This window comes from Symsagittifera roscoffensis, chromosome 4 (genome assembly GCF_963678635.1).
Source record: "Symsagittifera roscoffensis chromosome 4, txSymRosc1.1, whole genome shotgun sequence".
In the NCBI taxonomy this organism is placed as follows: Eukaryota; Metazoa; Xenacoelomorpha; order Acoela; family Convolutidae; genus Symsagittifera; species Symsagittifera roscoffensis.
This window is the reverse complement of record NC_087065.1, coordinates 45,042,047-45,063,074: the sequence shown is the minus strand read 5'-3', so window position 1 is coordinate 45,063,074 and position 21,028 is coordinate 45,042,047. Positions and strand designations below refer to the sequence as shown.

The 21,028-nt window shown below is 36.5% G+C and overlaps 1 protein-coding gene across 3 annotated transcripts; it reads left to right on the top strand.

The window, feature by feature from the left end:
- The first annotated feature begins 1,436 nt into the window (after window positions 1–1,436).
- Window positions 1,437–16,856, top strand: LOC134843871 (uncharacterized). 3 transcript variants are annotated; one of them, XM_063860186.1, is made up of 4 exons: window positions 1,437–1,669; window positions 11,374–11,448; window positions 14,100–15,451; window positions 16,317–16,856. In XM_063860186.1, exons 3-4 carry the CDS (start codon window positions 14,894–14,896, stop codon window positions 16,758–16,760), a joined length of 1,002 nt encoding a protein of 333 aa, XP_063716256.1. In that variant the 5' UTR covers window positions 1,437–1,669; window positions 11,374–11,448; window positions 14,100–14,893; the 3' UTR covers window positions 16,761–16,856. The 3 variants fall into 3 exon arrangements, with proteins under 3 accessions (XP_063716256.1, XP_063716255.1, XP_063716257.1); XM_063860185.1 differs by lacking the exon at window positions 11,374–11,448; XM_063860187.1 differs by lacking the exons at window positions 1,437–1,669; window positions 11,374–11,448 and adding an exon at window positions 13,865–13,898.
- The last annotated feature ends 4,172 nt before the right edge of the window (window positions 16,857–21,028 follow it).

Below are 21,028 nucleotides of genomic sequence, written 5' to 3'. Positions count from 1 at the left end.
ATGCGATAACTGTTTTGATTGGGTGTGCATTCAGATGAAAAACAAATCAGCCTATATTTTCAAATAGTATCGCAAACCACTTGATTTGTTAAGGAATTAAACTTATAACTTTGCCTAATTAAAAATTCGGCTAATTGCACTCTGATAAAAAATTGCAAATTTGAGTAAACAAATGTGAAATTGAGAATTTTCAAACTGCATTCTTCTACATGGGTCTAGGACAACGAGCCGACGGGACTTCAAGCCGAATTTAAACTTTACAAGCACCTCAAATTACAATTTTTTTATCTGAAAAACGTTGTTTTTCGAAAATTGAGGCAAGTTTAATCGATAATAAGCGTTATTCATGACAATGAATCACTAAGGATTGGCATTCGTTAATAATTTCAGACAGTTTTTGAAATGCATAACTTATAAACAAGAAAATTGCATTCAACCGTGTTTTATGTTTCAACTTTCTTAAACATCATTTGGAGGCTGAAATTTTTTGACAAAGCCAATGATTACTGAAAAAAAGATCATAACAGTAGGAAATTCTTTAAAAATTTTTTAAAATTAATCCTATTTCATATTATGAGAAAATTTTCGGCCTGAAGTCCCTAATTTTACGATTCGGCTTGAAGTCCCGTCGGCTTGATGTCCAGCACCCCTTCTACATGGGCATGCTAATCGGTACACATGCTAATAGGCCGATCCCCGAAAATCACTCCAATTTTGGCGCCAAAATGTCTACAACTTCAAATTAAACAATTACTTTGTTACCAAGTTGCAAATTTTCTCGCTCAAAATATTAGTGTCACTAAGATTGTAATCGAGCGCCGTTTAATTTTTGATTGCAGCTCTTAATATATTAAAAATTGTTCAAATTTTTGGCACTGTTGAACAAGGTTTTCATTTTCGGCACTGTTGAACGAATTTTTTCGGCACTGTTGTACTTCGGCACTCACTGGTTGTACTGCCCCCTTTTGAGCGACATGAAATAATTCCGTCAAAAATTGCTAGTTAAAAAGTCGAGATTTGTCTGGAGCAAAAAAAACACCCCGAGCATAAGTTTGTCATTTTCTTTGAAAATCATCGGAGCAAAAATTTGGCTGAGGGCGCGCGGATCAAAATATGCAAATTTGAGCAAACAAAGCGTGAAATTGCAAATTTTCAAATTACATTACATATCGGGCATGACAATCGGTACCGTCACACATGCTAAAAGGCTGGTCCCCATAATTTGAGGTTTTTCCAAGCGGTTTAAAAAATAGGCTTTGAGTCCTGTCGGCTTTTTGCCGTAGACGCATTCTCCTTGGTGTTGCGTTTTTTCATTCTGCTTTCTTTTCCTTTTGTTTTCCCATTCCAAATACTTATGCAAAGAAAGGCGCGGAGCACAGAAAATTCCACTTTATATTTCCTTTCACATTTTCAGGCAAATAGGTTCGTTGAGGAAATATTGAGCATGTTATATCATACGACAGTATTACGTGATATTTGTTCACATTTCTTCACGTGTCGTACTGTTCGTACTAGACTCGCCTGTCAGTCACCTTAAACTGTATGTAATGAAGTGTTTTAAATTGTCCAGACAAAACTTACGTACACATATTTCACGTTTTGCAAAAGAAAAGAATACGCGTTTATTTTGCGTTACTGCAGTTACGTTGTTATGCCGTGTTTAGTGATGGTGAGCTATTTGTCTTTAATTATATATCGCTTCCATCCGCAATTTTTTATTGCATACAAATTTGATTTTGCTAAAGCGTGCAAGATGGATAGTTAATGACATCCAAAACAGGCAAAAAATTCCATGGCACCCCCGGCCGCGATTAAAGTCAAATTTTCTTCTGTGTTGAATTGAAGTTTAAGCTGAACGATTTGAGCCGTTCGCAGATTAAACTTTATTTGAATCTTGTTAACTATTTCCCCCTATTTCGATTTTCAGAAATTTTTTAGGTATCATATAAACAGTGAGTAATACAAATACGAACGCGCGAAAATGAAAAACCAATAATTAATTTTTGACATTTTTGCAGGGTGCCGGACATCAAGCCGACGGGACTTCATGCCGAATTGTAAAATTAGGGACTTCAAGCCGAATAATTCCTTATAAAGTTGTGAAATATGAACAATTTGATGAACAATTTGAAAATTTTTTTGAAGAATTTCTGAATTTCATGATCTTTCTTCACTAGTTATTGGCGTGTGCATATAATTTAAGCTTCCAAATGATGTTCCGGAAAGTTGAAAAGTAAAACATGGTTGAAGGCATTTTTCATGTTTATAATTTATGCATTTCAAAAACCGGCTGATGTTATTAACGGATGCGAATCACAAGTGGTGCACTGTCATGAATAAAGCTTTTTATAGACTAAACTTGCCAAAATTTTAGAAAAGCAAGATTTTGCAGATGATAAAATAGCGTTTTGGGGTGCTTGTAAAGTTTTAATTTCGGCTTCAAGTCCCTTCGGCTTGAAGTCCCGTCGGCTTGTTGTCCTAGACCCATTTTTGCAATGCATATTTTATACAGAAATGGTGTTGTCAAAAATATTACATGCATGGGGGGATAGTTAAGAAGGTTAAAAAGAGGGAAAATAGTTAACAAGATCCCTTCATATCAATACAGTCTAACAGTTGTTTATTCTCCCAGCCGGGCGTGGACCGGAGGTTTCTGCCGGTTTTGGATCTCATTAACTATCCATCTTGAATCCTGAACGCTTAAGCATATTCGAATTTGTATACCTAATATCGGAATCCCCCCTTGTTTTGAAAAAGGGGGGAATAGTAAACCCAAGTCGAGCCGCTCTCAAAAGGGCTCAAGATTTGTACGCTTTTAACACTTTTCCAGCAAGTTTTGAACGGTTTGAGAGATATGAGCGGTTTTTGCAGAACCTCTCAAACATCCGCTAAAAGCTTGTTTGAAAATTGTAGTGACGTGTATTATGTAACTTAAGCTTATTACTTATTATATATTATATTGCTATCGTATGGTACCAAGGTCAACATGATAGAGATCGTAAACTATGCGTTTAGCCAGTGGCGCTGGTGACCGAAAAGAATTAAAGTTCCCGCACTCAGTAAAAAGAGAAAATAATCGATTATATTACAATTATAATTGTATTTTTTATCAAAATTACAATTAATTATAAGCGCCAAATTTAGATGTTTAAACGATTTATAATCCATTATAATGATAACATTTTTCGTGTCATTATCATGAACTATAATCTATTACAATTGATTTTAATGTTTCCGAAAATCTCTTATAATCTCTTATAATATCAATATCTTATACTCTCTTATAAATTCTTATAATCTATTATACTAGATTATAATCTTATGTTCTGTCAAAAATCTCTAAAAAGGAGATGTCTTGTCACTCTTTGGTTCATCTGAACACAAAGTTTTACCAAGAAACAAAAGCTTCATAGAGATCCCTTCATATTAGTTGAAAGAATACCGCTGTAAGTGGATTACAACTCTTGTATATAAATCATGAAACTAAAGCAGTGTGCTGATTTGTTGGTGATCAAAAAAAGCTTAAAATGTGCATCTTGAAGCAATAATAATCAAAAAACCTTAAAATTTTAGTTGATTCGAAAACTGTTAAAACAATTTTCCCCTTTTTTCACATAAATTAACGTCTTCAAAAAGAAAAGCATAAAATATAAGCAATTCAGGTGGAAATTCGGGGACAAAATGAGCAAACGAAATGGATTATTAACACTTACAATCAATTATAATGTTTTTTTTTCCTGCAAAACAAATGAATTACAAATTCGGGTAAAATTAATTGATTATAATGTATAATAATTGATTATATTTGAGTTCAAAAAAGAGATTATAATCGATTATTAATTAATTAAAATCGGTTTTTTTCTCATTTACTGTAAGACTGGTTCTAAAATCATATTTTAATCGATTTGTAACGCTTGAAACTGGATGCTGGTTGTTCTTCTACGTTTTCTTTGATAACAAAGATATATATTATTTGATATATATTATTACACCTCTAATGAGTTCACTTCTACATGGCGCAATCACAAACGAAATTCAACTACTGTAGGCTAAATGTTTTTTGGAACGGACCAACTGAGGAGCCGCCGGTACCCTGGAAAGGTTGGGTGCACAATATACTCCTGGTCGTAAGGGCCAACGAAGATATAGATATTCACTATCTGTTTGCTTAAAGTACATTATCGGAGAACGTGTACTCGACCTTGGAAGAGCATATTGAGACGAAAGAAGCTCAAGTGAGAATAGAGAGAGAAGCTCTTAATGAAACGGCAGGGCGGTCGTGGAGGGAAGAAGAAACCTGTCGGTTGGACGATGAGAAGAAGCTGTTCAAGGGAAGTATCAGAGGAGAAGCGGATAAAAGGTTGAAGTCAAAGTTTTTTCTATCACTAGGAAACAGAAACAAAGATATTTTTACCAAAATTTTTCTCTTAGCAAATAAACCATCACCGAGCTGTGGAAATTGGCAGTAGATGTTTTTTTGAAAGAACCAAATGTTACGAACCGTAGATTTATCCTTTTCGGAAGAAAACAATCAAAAAACGAAGGGATGGAGCAGTTTTTTGGGATATTAAGTGATCTCTTCCGAGCATATGACTTTGGCCCGAAAGAGGAGTCTATAATTCGGGACATGTTTATTTTCAACATGCGAAATGAAGAATTTCGTAAACAATTTTGTAAGGAAACGTTCATGCCAGCAGATGCATTACAATTTGCAGTGGTGTGTGAGGGGGACAGGAGAAAGGATGTATAAGAGAGTAAGCGGGGGCCTACTGAAGTTCGGGAAAAGTAAGTTTATTCCCGGACGAACGAATAACAGCGGAGGGCAACAGTCAGGGTACATACATAGAGAATCGGTGAACAAGGTTAAGGGCCAAAGACAAGTGTCATAATTGTGATATTTGGCTAAAACCAAACCATCGGGAAAACTGTCCTGCAAAATTTTTTAATTGTAACAATTGCAGTGGGCGCGGACAATTTGCAAAGCATTTTAAAACTTCTGGTAAACTAAATCGACGAATTTGATTTAGCTCAGTACGAAAAGAATGTAATTCAAAAATGGGATGAAAAGAAGGATGATGAGGAGTTTGGCGTGTTTGCGATTAGAACGGTACGGGACAAAACTGGTAACAAGAATAGAAAATTGTGTGGCGTTCAAATGGGGAAAAACTGTTGGCATACGGAATTTCAGATAGATTGTGCCAGCCTGGAGTCCTTTCTTTCACGAGTGAAATTAGACGAGCTCAAATTTCAGGACAGATTTGTAGAAATTCGTTCGGTAACAGGCCATTTGAAAACTGTTTTCTACAGTTCCACGGATAATACGATCAGATAATCGGAAGAATCGTTATCGATATTAGGTCCGAAGGATGGTTGGCAGGAAGCGCGGAGCTGTTTTTTAGCGAAGGCGGTCAACAGGACATGTTCTGCTGCATTTGTGAATCGAAGTTCGACCGAAACCGATGGCTTCTTTGATCAATGATTTTCGGGTGGGGGGGGGGGGGGGGGGAGGAGTGACTGCTCAGGAATACAAATCTCTCCAACCCAACGTAGGTCCTTTAAGTATATTTTGCAATAGTTCAAGGAATTATTTGAACGGAAAGGAGTAGTAAAAAATTGCCAAGTGAGAACGCATTTTCATGAACCGCTACGCCCGATACAGAAAAAGGGGAAACGGGTACCAAGTTGAGGGAACAATCGGCAATTTGCAAAAAAAAGGGCCACATTTTTCCGCTCCAAATTTACCGAAGCCGCTACCAAATGCTAAATATGATTGAAATGGTGATAACATAGCAATGGCTATCAGTGGAAACACCAATGATCCCATGTGGTACTCAAACATCGATCTGAAGTACGCGTATTCTCAGATGAAACTGAGCGAAACTACCAGCCGGCATTGTAAATTGAGTATTGTTGGCGGCAATATAACAGGAAAAACCGGTTCAAAACGGGATTTTATAGATTGGGGGATATGCCCAAGGAATTCCAAAGGGTTATGGATTCGCTGTTGGGCCACCTACCAGAGGTGCACGTATATTTAGATAATATACTCATTGATACTGGATTGAAGTGCGGGGGCCTAAGAAGTACTGAATGCAAATAATGCGGCGGTTAAGTGGAGTAAATGTACTTTCTTCGTTAAAGAAATAGAGTGGTTGGGATTTTGTTTGTCCAATAAAGGCACCGTACTGGTAGAAGGAAAAGTTGAGTCTATCAAGAAAATGAAACAACCGGAAAATATCACGGATTTCAGGTCGCTGATTGGTTCCATTAACCAATTCATAATATTGAAACGCAATCTTGCAGCACCAGTAACCGTTCAGAAATTTAATGAAAAAACGTTTCCGTTTTGAATGGGGAGTCGCCCATGAAGAGGCATTTTTGAAGATGAAAGAGATTGTGAGTGATTTTAACCAAAATAAACTCTTTGATGTTCAAAAATTGACTAGTTTAAAGTGACGCCTCGAAACAGAGCCTGGCGGCTGACTTAGAGCAATTACATGCAGATGATCGGAAACTGATTTGGTATGAATCCAGGTTTCTAAACGATGCGGAGTAAAATTATAGTTTTAATGAGCTTAACAACACATTCGTACTAGCACAAATTAACGCAATTACTAGGCTACTTAAATCAGCGGCTAAAACAAACACCGTTGAGAATGATCGAAATCATGATGTAATAGTACAGAAACGGAACAAGAATTACGTCATCGAAAAGAAGTTGCAGCGAAGAAACTAATTGACGCGTTTCGAAGCTCTCGTTCCATCAAATTTTGTGCCGCTGGTTACGTAATCATAGAAAAATGCAATAATTGTACTTTTTTGAATCCATTGAAGATGAATCTTGATAATTCAAATGAAAAAGTGCAGGAGACCCACGAATTACCCACTGGTAATGTCCATGGGACTATCTCGCAACAGCCGTCAGCTGAAAAGTGGTTGATTTCAACGGAAATGTTTGCAGTTGCATTGTTTGAGTGGCCGGAGTTTTTCGATGCTGAGTTCATTGCGATTGTCACTAAAGCAGACGAAATACTAGATTGTATTCTTGAAGCGTTACAATCAAATAAACTAAACAAGATGCGAGACTTCGGATCTTACTTTACCAATTATCTCGACAAGTTGCACACATTGAACGGGATATTAGAAGACGATGTTGATGCCGCCTCACTTATGGGCCCCAATCATGATGAGGCTCCACAAAGGTCACTCGGGCATGTGGAAACTGAAGGAAGTGGCAAATAATTACTTTTGTTGGCTCCACGTGAACCGTAAAATTCAACTGACGGCGGCGAACTGTCGAGACTGCATCAAATCTGGTAGGAATTTGAAATCGGTCGTTCCGGAGGGGGACGTTACGAAACTTGATCTGTTAGAAGAACCGAATCAAGAAGTCCAGCTAGATTTTGTGGGGCCGTTGCCGTCGTTTGGGGGGGGGGGCAAGTAATTACATACTCATTTGCGTGGATAGATTTTCCGAGTTTCCTTCAATCCAAGTTACTACCAGAACAACGACTGGGGTAATTAAGGGATTTTTGCAGAATTGTATTACGTTACACGCAATACCGAGGCTAATCAAGACAGATCGGGATTCATTTCGAAATCCATTGGTGATTTCTGTGCAAAAAAAATAAAAGGTTGATACTCGCACCGGTGAGGAACCACTGGGCAACCGGGATTGTAAAGCGGTGTATTCAAACAGTACGGGAACGCCTCATGGCATGCTCTTTCAAAAAATCAAACTTGCTCTTAAAACGGCACTTTACGAAATAATGTTTACAGTCAATGGGATGTTCGCCATTTGAAGCCCATTTTGGCTGGAAGCCAATTACGGTTTGGCATACGGTCACTCAAACTGCGTCCTCAAATATCTTGTCTTGTGAAAATGTGTTATGATTTTTAGACAAGAATAAGATGTTTCTGGGCCAAGTATTGCAGAATTACACTTAACCCGACGATGAGACTATAATGGGAATATGTGATCTGATAGAACATCCGTTATTGGCTCAAGGAGAGGACAGCGCTAAAACGAGCCAAGGCACGCCGAACAAAGCGCCATTTTTGATCGCTCAGAAAAAAGGTTATCATCTCCTTCGAAAAAAAACAAGAACGATTAACATCGGAAGCGTATTTTGAAATTAAGACAGAAAAAGTTTTGCGGGAAACAGATCATACGGTTACGTTGGATTCTAGAAAAGTGATTCATAAGTCTGATATTTCGATGAGTTTAGGTGGAAGAATCCCGGACCAGGGGAAATCTCAAACGCCCGAAGACCACACAGTAGTGTGCCACCGGTCTGAGATGGGCGGCAAGCAGACGTATCTAGTTATCCGAGGAGGGCAGCGGCGTTAAAGGAGCCACGAGACCGTCCTAGCGACTCGCTAAAAGCAACGACCAAAAATGTGGACAATACAACTGAAACAGCAAGGTCAGTGGATAATCCGATTGTTATCGACAGTTCTCCGGACGGGTTATTGTCCATGGAAAGCCCAATAGAAACATCTGCTTCTGAGCCGGATCCTGTAATCTACGCTGCAGAGCCGAAGGTCGTTGTACACCCGAAGACCGGCGAAACAGTCCCGAACTATAGCTCCGAATAAAGTAGCGGAATAAGAATCGACATGAAAACAAGAGTGACGGAGCAGAGTAGTCCAATCATTCTCTGGCGTAGAGGAAGTGGACGAAAACTGCCAAACGGCTAATGAGTCCTCAGGAATGGATGACCAAGACGGGGTAACAAGTCCTCGCAAGGAATCAGAGGGGCTAACTACAACAACAGAACCATTTAAGATGGAGTGTTTTTTAGCTCGCCCCAGGAAGACATCCGACGGAACTGGAGGAAACAAGCAGTCCGTTGGCTAGAACGCCAAAACTGATGGTACGTCATAATACCAGACCGCCACAGGAACGCAATCCGCCAAAGTTTCCAGGAGAGCGATTTTTGACCAGTGTGCTAACAGCGGATGCTACCACTATTAACGTCATTCGGACAACAGACAGCTCGGAGGTTGAGGGCACTAAGTTGCCAAAAGGCGGCCCAGGGCCGGCATATAAACGAGCAAGCCATAGTGGAGACCGGGGAGACCCGAAAAAAGAAGTAATGTTTCCGAAGATCCCTAATCCTACGAAAAGGAACGCCGCGAGGGCACATACTTTGACCGAGAGATGTGTCGCTTTTACTGGGGAGCGGATTACGCTCATGACGATATCACCGACTTGGAAAAACCGGTCTCGCTACATTCCGTTGATTTACTAGACAAGCTACGTAGGATCAACAAGCATTCGAAATGAATAGTGCTAGTTACTGATTCGCAGCTGAACTAGTCGATGAATCCAGTCTGCAATCATTTTATCAAGGACTTGAGGCGCGTATTCGCAATAGTCGAAAGAACTCGGGGTTGGGTAAACTAGTTGACGCGGGTCAGGCCGAAATCCAGCGGACTCGACAAGCCATCGAAAAGGCGGGGCAAGAGCTGCTCAAAAGAGTTATGTCGGAGGGTGATAATAGCCCAACACAGAGCGCAGGGCGAAATTAATTTGGAGTTTTACCCGAAACCGCTGAATCAGGATCTGGTGGAACAGTTACATCAGAACTAACACCAGTGGCAACTGTGTCGTCAGAGTTAGAGACTAATCAACTGGCGTTAACACCATCATCGTCATCACTGCTTTCCGAACAAAACGTCGAAAGAAGCGAATCCCAAGGTGATATTGGATAGTGGTTCGCCAATCAAAGGGCAAGTAGATCATGACTGCGATGAGCCATCACCAATCAAACCAGGCGTAGCAGATCTAGCTTATGTGAGCGGGGATTCGAGTAGGCCGACGGTGACAGACGATGTGGATATCGCGGACGAATTGTCGGCGATAAGTATGACCAAGGAAGATCAGATCATCGCCCGAGTTTAGAGGAGAGTCTATGGAATTGAACGAACTTGACTTCTCTAAACGTGCCTCTTTGGGGGGAAAATGATCGGATATTATTAACAGACTTTTTGAATAAAAGACTAGAACTACTTATATGTTATTGAAGCAGTAAATTAATTACCCAACATTTCAAATTAATGAACGGGGAGTGTAGTGAGGTTTATTAAGTAACTTATGCCTATTACGTATTATGTATTATTTTGTTTTCGTATGGTACCAAGGTCAGTATGACAGAGAGCGTGAACTGTTCGTTTAGCCAGTGGCGCTGGTATTCGAAAAAAATTAAAGTTGTTCTTTTACGTTTTCTTTGTTAACAACATACATTATTACACCTTAAATGAGTACACTTCTACAAAAATGCTGCTCAAAAGCCGCTCATTTCTTGTTGAGGCTTTTGAACGGATTTTGGGCAAGGTTTCGACGGTTTTTGAGCAGTTCGAGGTGCTGCTATGATAGCGTAGTCCCTTGAAAATAAACAGGTCCCTTGAGAATCATAGTTGCTTTTTCGAGGGACCACTCTATCATGGTAGTACCTGATATTGTACTGCACGAACATGAGTTTGAGTACAGTTTCATCCAAAATGTTCTATCTATCGTGTAGAAACGAACTAAGTACAGAAAAAACGTTCAACAGAAACTGATGTACATGGTAAAAACGATTCTTCCCTTTTTATCGTCCACACTTCGGCCCAGTAACGGATTTAGAGATTAAGGCTGGGGGAGCGGACGCCTCGCCATATGACCCTCCTATGGGATTTGATCCCATAACCACACAAAGGGTCAACCCTTTCCCTTTGTTACTATTTTGAGACCTCCGTTTTTTGCTGATCGGACCTATAATTGTAATGCATAGTTCATACAGAAATGGTTGTCATAAATAACATGCATAGGGGGATGCATAGGGGGAACAAGGTCCAATAGGGGGGAGTTATTTAACAAGATCCTAATGATTTTGTAATTATTCAGTATTTCAATTTTGTGTTTCGATTTTTATGCTAGTCGATACGATTTTCAAGTTTAAAATTTTATGCTAGTAGAGCTTTTTGCTAGTCGATACACCGCCCTGCAGATAAAAATTCGGGCAATCAATTTCCAGAAATTTATTTACAATCAGTTTTTAACTATGACTCTAACTTGCAAATCAGATTCATTGATTTTAATTTGATTCGTGTTAACTGTTGCTGGTTTCACAAATTTTCCGTTTTTTGCTGATGAATATTTGCTATTTTCCATAATGGTTGTAGAATGCAATACCAGGCACGGATCAAATTAACATCCCCCCCAGATTGACCAAGTTAAGATCTTCCACGCCAGCATTTTTTGCGCATTAACTTTCCTGAGCGCTGCATGTAAAATGCTTGATTCTGATTGGCTGAAAATTCCCAGCTTAGAACCAAGTTAACATCCTCCCCCCTTTCTCCCCCCCCCACATTTCAAATTTTTTTCAGATGTTTCACGTATTATGGCTGAATGCAAGCAAGCTGCAACATTGAAAGAGTTGAAGAACAAATGTCTTCACAATAGTTAGTTTATTCACCATGCAAATTTTCATTACATTATGACATCGTAAAGTTTTTAAAAACTGAAATTCAAATGTGGGCGGAAAGTTGAAAAAGCCCATAACCCAAAGTATATGACAAGATTGATTAAAATTAAGGTTTAACTGATCCCCCGAAAAATTTCAGTCTTCAAGCATATATTACTACAATAATTAATGAATAATTGCTTCTTTTTGATTTTTTGTTGGACCTGCATAGACTTAAATAAAAAAATTGAATTATTTTAAAAATTTTATAGGTAGCTTTTTTGAGGACATTATCTATCATAGATGGTTGCTTGCGTTAAAAGACAAGAGCCGAGACTCTTTCAAACGAACTTGACGTCGAGCAAAATATATGCGGTTTTCTGCAGTTTTTTGTACTTTTCATGCAGGTTTTAAAAAGATGTTGTGTCTCTATTTAATGTGCTGTATAAACCAGCGGAAACATAACCCAGCTTACACACAAAGCAGTCAAAAGTTCTGAGCAGTTTCCTTATAGCTATCTTTAATTATGTAAAAAATATGAAAAAACAAAATATGTAAAAAAAACTTGCTGCAGTTTTTAACTTAGATGATATAAATGTCGGCTGGCTCCTATGCTCTGCTTATTTTTGTTTCATTCAATCTTTGGCTGATTTATCCATTATATTCAAATTATAATTTTTTATTCAATTTTTGTGAAATATATCAGGTCGCGTCAGTTCAAGTACTATTTCAAAGTTTTCGTGATGTAACTTGAACCCTTCTTGAAAAACAAAAATAAATTCGAGGGTCATAGTAAAATAAGCAAATTTGAAAACATTTATTGTAGAAATATGACTAAAAAAAAAACAAAACAAAAAATTAAGAAACATTTTCAATTTTTGCAGTTTTGAATTTTGAAGTTTTTTATTCCAAAAAGACGCTAAAATACTCAAGAAAACTAACTTTCCTCGAGATAAACTAAATTTTTACTACTTAAATTAAGCTTTTGTAAGCTTTTAGGCCATTAAAATAAGCTATTTCAAGCTAACTTATTCGCTCAAATTAAGACGAAAAATCAAAAATTCAAACCAGTTTTTCTCGACACTGGGAATTTTTTTTTGAAATTTCCAAATGTCGTTCAAATCACGACTGAAATGGTTTTAATATGATATATCAGTCAACTCTCTCCGATGAGTATTTGGGGTAGCTGATTTAGCGTGGAAAACAAACAAAAGCAAAAAATAAAACGCCCCGGAATACAAAGTTCCTTCCCATTTTTCTAATGTTCGGAACAATAATTAACTAAATTGAAGGATATATTAGCATGGTATTAATATTTACCTAAGTAAACTGGAGAACCGGAAATGGAGTATCAAAATAAATATTGAAATTGGAAATAAGGGTTGCTGGTTGCTGTATTTTCCTATCACATTTATAAAAAGAACAACAAAAAAGTTTGTCTACAAAAAAAAAGAACTAAAAAATGTTTTAGAGTATATTGTCATTTTTGTGGGTACTGTGATAAAAAAAGCTATACAAGCGTGAAATATAGTGAATTAAGCTTAATCGATAGTTCGACTATAGTTCTCTTCAAACAAAATGAAAGAGTTTTTCGAAAAAAATCTTAAATTTATCTTAACTGTATCTAAAATTTATCGGCGCAGAAAATTTGGTCAACGTGGGGTCTTTATAGTGATTTGGGAGAGCTCAGAAATTCAATTTGGTTTACCTTAAAAAAGTCGGCATACTTGTCGATTTTTTTTGAAAATCCGCCCCCCTCGAGAAAATCCTAGATCCACCCCTGGTCAAACCGGTTTGGTTTTTCCCGACACTGGGATCACTGACAGGGCTCTTATTTGATTTATCACTCGCCTCATACAGATGATTATTTGTGGAACCTGATTTTGCGTGGAAAAGAAAAAAGAAAACATCCGAATACAATACAAAATTTCTCTCCCAATTTACAATGGTGGGAACAAAGAAAACTAAAACACACCCGAAGACAAAGTTCCTCCCCATTTTTTTTAATAGTCGTACCAAAAAACTCACCAACATGCTAAACTTCAAGCTTCAATTCGTTGAGATATGAAGCCGTATGTAGCAATTTAGGATAATCGGTGTCATGATTGGCTGTTTTGAACTGAAAAGATGTTTGAAGCCGACACATATTCTTTTTGATTAATGGCGTTTCAAATGTCCTGACACAAAAATTTTACACACCCTTTAGAAATAGCAGCTTGATATTTGCTGCAAACAATTCTGAAAGTCAGCAAAGTTGAGTTTTTTTTCAGATAAATCAAATATAAAAATTTAGGCTTCATTTACCTTCAAAGACAAAATTCATAGATCGCTAGTTAAAATGAAGAGACTTCTATTACTGAATTTGTCACCCGACCGCATGTGAAAAATTACATCATTCATTTTACAGTGAATGTGAACAAATCGCCGCGAGTAAACGTGAACAACATGGTATGTTTTTGTCATCAGTATTTTTCAGTTACCAACTGGCAGATTATTTTTTGTTTGTCTTATAATTTTTAAAATATCAATTACGCGTAACTGTTTACATACCAACGTTCCAACTTTTTGGTTTTCATGTTAATAATTGAAAAGTTTAAAGAAACCTTTTTATTAATTCAATTCAACTTTAACCTTTCGTATTCATTTTAGGTGTTTGAGTGACCACCGAATATCTCGACCTTTGGAGTTTTGATGAGCTTAGCATTATAAATCTAGCTCTTTACTTTTTGTATTACAGGGCTTATTTAAATAATTTGACTTTGACCTGATAACAGACATTTAAATAGAAGTCATTCGTTAAATTGAAAGTTTGAACCTGCTGACAAATTGGACCTTACGATGACTCGCATTTTTGTGATCTTTGATTTGCTTCGACGCGAACTTCAACCCTAATTTCTTGTCTAAACACGCAAACTTCATGAGCTTTAAAATCATTTGCTGTTATATTTCCCACACACCTCACTAATTTTGTAATTTAGTTGGTTGATAGGATTTCGCTTGCTTGCTATAGTTTTGAGTTTTATGGTGGGACCATAACCTCATCTGAGCTTGGAAGAAAAAAATAGCATTTATCAGTTTTTATTTTAAAGAATAGCTGACGTTGATTTCCTTCAATTTGGTAATTTGATGAAAATTGTCCAGCCAGTCTGAAAATCATTGCATTTCGTTTCAAATTGAATTGCAGCCATCTTGAGTTGGTTAAGGCCCTAGCGTACCAGATATTCTTCGCTTATCGATACCATCCTATTTTTGAAGCGCATTTCATTATTAATTCATTGTGAGGAAATCACTTCGTCAATTTTTAATTCATATCTTCTCAAGTCACAAATCAGAATCGACCGCTGATTGTTATAACATTATTCAGTGCACTGGTTTATGTTCAAATACCGCTTACAATTTTTATTTTGTGGTACTGTTTGAATAAAAGTGGGTTCGTTTCAAAAATGCTGCCTCACTTCCTGAAATGTTACCCTTCACTTCTAGCCAACGCAAGTAAAGCCCAAAAACGCAGTTACTATGCTATCTTCGCCAATTTAATGTCGAGCAGTTTCATTTCATCAGGTATTTTGTTCATCAAACTCAGCAAAAGCGAAGGAAGTGAAATTTCCTTCATTGTTGGAATTTGCGGCATTCTTACTAGTCTCGTTTTTATCATGAAGTCAGCCAAATCGACCGAACCGGATGCGAAATTTCCAAGTGAAAAATTAAAATCAGAAAGTTTGAGATCCATCAAGTCGTTCGGTGCCAAAGATGTAATTTGCACACTGTTATTGGGCGCCGTGTTTTGCGGTGCATACACACATTTTTACTTTTACTCCTTGAATTACATAACAATGGGCGACGCTTTTACAGTTTCTCTTGCGATTCATTTCGTTTGCAACATTATTTTGGAGAGTATAGTGCTCAAAGAGATGCCACATGTTTTGACATTGATTTCAGGACTTCTCGGTCTCATCGGCTTAGTGCTCATCTGCCAACCGGAGAGTCTGTTGCAACTTCAGGTACTAAATTAATCGATGGGTTCCAAGAAACACCAATTGTGCTAACGGGCGAAGCATTTCGCAATAAATTGTGAACATGCATTATCTCCTCGAAAGTTTTCCGTAAAGGGCAATAGTTTGGCACAATAAAGCCTACTAGTCACAAAATTGAAGCTTCTCCCAGCCTTAATTGTGCGGTTGGCTCGGTTTTGTTTGTAAACAGACATTCTTCTCATAATTTTCTTTTCTGATACACTAGTGGACAAAATTATTTACACATTCAGGTTTTTACTGTTTGAAATGTCTGGAAAAGGATGATTTTTGATCTGATTCACTTCGAGTTTAAACGAAATTTTTACATAGAAAAAAAAACGAAAATATTTATAAAGATTTGCATTGACGAAGAGAAAATGATCAGAGCCACACTCTATGATTTTATCAAAAACTGATTTAAAGGAGTTTTTTTCGTTTTTAAACTAAACGTACTTTTACGATTAGACTTGAAGTTCCGTCGGCCTGATATCCGGAACCCGAAATCATCGTTTCTGTTTGAATGCTTCATTAAAATGCTTCCAATTGTCTATGAGTAGATTTCTCAGAGGAATAAAAATTTACATTTTGGTCCAGCTTTCTCAGTGTCAAATTGGGTTAGTTTTATTGTTACGGAACAAATATCTATCAATAAATTTTTGTTAGATTAAAAATCTTTTATAGTGGTTTTGGTATGCTGTATTCCTTTCAAACTTGAACGTTGAAAGTTTTTCTTAAAATTTTTTCTTTTTGTTTTTTTTGTTTCTTTGAGTTCATTGATTTTTTTCAACTATCTGTTTGCTATGTTTTGAATTTGAAAAGATAGACGTAATCTAATATTGATTTTGAGTTTCAGTTTGACCTCAAGTACACTACAGGAGTGGGCTTTGGTGTCTTATCTGGAGTTTCAGGCACAATATACTACTGCGGGTTACAGAAGTTCAAAAACGTGCCTGGATCCATCACACAGTTGAGCTACTTTGTGGGGCCTGTGCTTTATTGCAGTTACGACATGATTAAAAATCATATGCAGTTATCAATTTGTGCCTCTAATCTTCGCCTCTTTGCGCTCTGTGGATGTTTCATGTATGTCTTTGGAGGAATGGCCAGTGTGCAGGGATCCCAACTGTCTTTGCCTTCGATAGCCACGCTGCTGAAACTGCTGACAATTATTCTGGGATATATTTTGCAAATCATTTTCCTCTCAGAGACGCTTTCTCTATTCTCAACGATCGGCGCTTGTCTCATCTTCACAAGTATTCTACTACAAAGTTTCCTCCTCATCAAAATCAGAAAGTAAATTCTCCCTGAACATCTTGAAGCAAAAACACAGTGTGCTTTTATTTTTGTTGCTCTCAGCTTAAGTTGTTTCGTAATTGTAGATTTAAGTAGAAAATATCACCAATGTTTTTTTCTCTATTTTGCTAGCAGGACCATGATTTTAGCAGACAGAGAAGATAGTCATAGGGTCGATATGCCTCGATATTGGGGGAGAGAAAAAATTAGGATCGGTATGCCAAAATTGTTGTCATAAAATAATTCCAAAGAAAAAAAGTGTCAAATGCTGCGCTGCACGTATTTTTTAAGAGAACATGCAAAAACGTCAAATTTAGACAATTTTGAAAATTGTAGTCAGCGAGCTCTCCTCACTCGAGCGAAAAATTTCGGCTTGGTCCATGAAATGCCGCGCAACGCCTTTCGGTTCAGCAGAAGGGCGAAAAACCAAGTCCGTTTCTGACACTGGGTTATATCTGTTTTGAGAAATTATAAAAAATCAAAAAAATACTTCAGAAAAAATTCTTGGCATTGATTGCGACATAAACAAAATAGTTTGGATATAAAATTGAGACTAATATGATAAACAAAAAAGAAGAAATTGGAACGAGACTGATCATCAGGGCGAGACTGATCATCACGAGACTGATCATCATAACTTTCAGAAAAAATTTCACCCGGAAAATATTTTTCATAATTGAGCTCAGAGCATCAACAACTTTCAGATAAAATAAAAAAATCCGTCAAATAATGTAAAGATAAAATTTGAAATTGAATAGAAAAAAGTACCCGGGGCATAGATACTTCTATACTTTCTTAGAACTATGGAGCAAAATTTCATGTTGGATTTGGAGCGAAGTTTGACAGTTTTCAATTTCACGCACAGTGGAAATTGATCAATCATTTTCCTATATAATGAAAAGGGTCAAGAAAGCTAGTACAAGACTTCGAACGTCGTGGCGACAATAACTCTCATTCGTTTTAAGCTAATGAAATCTGCATTAATCGTTTTATGATTTCTTTAAGGCAATAGTTGGCAGCGCAAAAAAATCCGATTTGTATGGTTTTATAGTTTTCTGTAAAATACAAAAACTTTTGTCTATTTTCGAAGTGTTTCATCGAAAAAATGTTTATCAAATTCAGAAAGTTTTTGGAAAAATTGATTGTTTTGATCATTTAAAATGGGGAGGAACCTTGTATCTGCGCGATTAAGATTTTTCTTCATCACGCAAAATCAGGTAACACAAAACTTCAGCGGAATGAGTCCAGGGATATATCGAAATAAAGCATTTTCAATTATTCGAGCGTAACTAAAAAAAATTCGAATGTTGGCCCAGTGTCGAGAAATTTTGGTTTGAATTTTTGAAGTTTTACAACGAGTAGAACGATCTAGCAAGTAATGTTTGGAAATCGTTCATTTAGAAATCGGTCATTCAGGCTGAAAAAATGAATTTTATCAGACAAACTAGTTTTGAAAGTTTCATTTAGCGCTTCCGTGGCAAAAAAAAATTCTATAAACTAAATTGTGCGCAAAAGTAGAAAAATTAGAATTTTTTAAAACGTTATTAAAATTTTGTTTATTTATTTTTAAAGACAACTGTTGTCGATTATGCCTAATTTACTAAGTTCATACGCGTTGTATAGTTTTCCGTCTCACCACGCACAAGAAACAAAGGCAAAATCAAATGTATAATTGAATATTTTTTGTCGATACTCTTCAAAATGAAAAATTGAAAAAAGGACAGCAAAAAAACGTAGCATTTGTGCTTAAAGCTTACTGCTATTAGCTTACTAGTTTTTAACTATTAACCAAATATCCTAAATAACAAGCTCAATTTTGAACTACCTGTGGCAATAAAAAAATTCAGTGTTCAATCAATTTTTTTAGTTAATAAAAGAAAATCGGCAAAAAATACGGATTAAAACGTCAATAATTAGCTTGAAATCCAGCCCTTATTAAGTCGTCCGTCGATTAAAATGTTTGTATTTGAGCTTATAAAAAGGGTGGAAAAAAATCAAATTCAAATAGTTCAGCTTTTATTTTGGCTTGTTTGAACATGGTTTTAAAATTTTTTAATTATGTTTTTAGTGTTTCTACTGTTTCATAATCTTTGGATAATGTTTTCCTGTTTTTGCAGCACCCACATTTTTCATTTTTTGTTCAGCTGTTTTGAAGAAACTCAGCCTAGTAAAACTAAATCATTGGACTAGAAGGAAGATGAAATTTCTTTCTTTTGTGAGATATCTCATGCTTGTCAACTCATTCAAATCTAGCACATGGAAAAAATTTAATTACCAATCAGAAACTGTAAGCCAAAGATAAACTTCCAAAAAAGCATCAATCTATTTCCAAATAAACTTAATAATTTGTTGCAGATTCTACGGCAAAGCTTTTTTCATCTTTGTGGTAAAATTCGCTCACAATTTGGAAATATAGTTAGGTCTCTTAATAAATTACTGCAGAGGTGTCCTAGTTGGGGCCTAGGAAAATAAACCAGCAAATTAGGCAATCGTAAATTCATTTAATTAAGTGAAAAACTCTTTGTTAATTTAGATGGTTAAGAAATGGGCCAACGGAATTTTTTGTCTAGAATGAATTTACACTTAGCAAAAAAAGTATATTATCACAAAACCGATCAAAATTATTATTGTAACATTATTTTTAACAATAAATTGAAAAAATTTGAATTAAAAAAATTTAATGTAGAATAGTGACATTAATAACTTCATTTGCGTCTGCAAAAAACTTTTACGCAAATTGAACGCAAGTTATTAACTGAGTTCCATTTCCTTCGGATCGTCTTTTTTGCTTGTCGTCTTATTTCCTAACCCACGCTCTAGTTTGCTCTATTAACTTAGATTTAATACCAAATCTGAGGTAAAAAAAACAGGTACCCCTTTTTTTAACTCTAAACAACTTAACACCCTACAATTTCACTCCCTACTTTTTGTTGCCTTAGCATTTCAACATCGTTACATTTTAGAAAAATTTCTATGAATTAACAACGTTTTAATCCAAAATGAAAATAAAACTTACTTCAAAGGGGATTTCGGTAGCCATCAAAGAATTAGACGAGAGAAATTTTTGCCATTTAAAGCCAGACAAATTCGCGCTACTTAATTTGCGTAAGTTTTGAACAGAAATGACCTTGCAAATGATTTCAATGAAATGTTTCAAACTAACATGAAATGTCCATGCCAAAATTTTCAATGAATCATTCCAAAATGAACCAAAAACAAGCAATAGTTCAATGAACTTCAAAAGCCCGCAAATAATTAGACGTCCTTTGACTAATATGAACTAATTTGCTAGACAATTTCAGCCGCTATAGAATATTAAAAAAAGTTTAACCAAAAATATTTAAAAAAAGGTTTTAAAATATTAACCAAGCGTCTTTTTGCAGGCTGCCCACTACTTTCCACATATTTGGGTGAGCTCCGCTGACAAAGGATTGAATCCCGAAATGCCATCCCTCGACAGCATTTGTTGTTGGAGCAATCCAACTCACGGCCGCATCTCGCTGGTTCCAAAGGGATGGTGGGAATAAATTTTCACGGTTTGGCACCGAGCTTTTTATATAAGTAGAGTCAAAGTACAGACGAATATCGTCAATTTTCTCAATTTTCTCGGGTTCTAAACAATTTCTGTCGCATACATTCTGTATTTCCTGAACGATAATGTCAAAGGAATTGCCGATCTTTTCTTTATTTTTCGAATGCAAGGGATGGCAGCATTTTAAAAGCCAGCGCTAAATCGTGATTCGTTTTGTAGGTCACTTTGAGACCCAATTCAATAAGTTTTTCATGTAACTTTGGGAGATGTGGAAAAAAACAACCCGATAAATGTGCTTCGGGGAATGTTTTTTGGAAGAACTGAAGAGCAGCTTGCTCAAATCTAACAAAATTTTTTCAGGCCGGCAGTTAGGTGCTAAATCAACTAACGCCTGCAAGAATCGATTGTACTTTTTTTTCGGTTTTGTTAGGAAGGAAAGCGTAAATGCAAGCTGGCGCAATGCCAGATACACTAACATGCTTTGATTACAGCTGATAGAACATTTTTGGAGTAATTTTAACAGTTCCATTGGCTAACCAGAAAGATGACTTCTTCAGAACTCTCAGCATTAATTTTAACAGTGAAATGACTAGGTTTTAAAGTGTACTGTGTTAAACTGGAAAATAGGAGTTATATTGTTGTCGATTTAAATTTTTTAGTAGTGAATTGACTAAGTGTTAAAAAGTACGGTGTTAAATTGTATGTCATTACATTGTAGGACACCAAAAAAAACTTACTAG

Coding starts and splice junctions, on each gene's coding strand:
- LOC134843871 (XM_063860185.1), top strand. CDS start 14,894: ATGCTGCCTCACTTCCTGAAATGTTACCCTTCACTTCTAGCCAACGCA. Junction 15,452..16,316: donor AGAGTCTGTTGCAACTTCAG/GTACTAAATTAA, acceptor TTTGAGTTTCAG/TTTGACCTCAAGTACACTAC.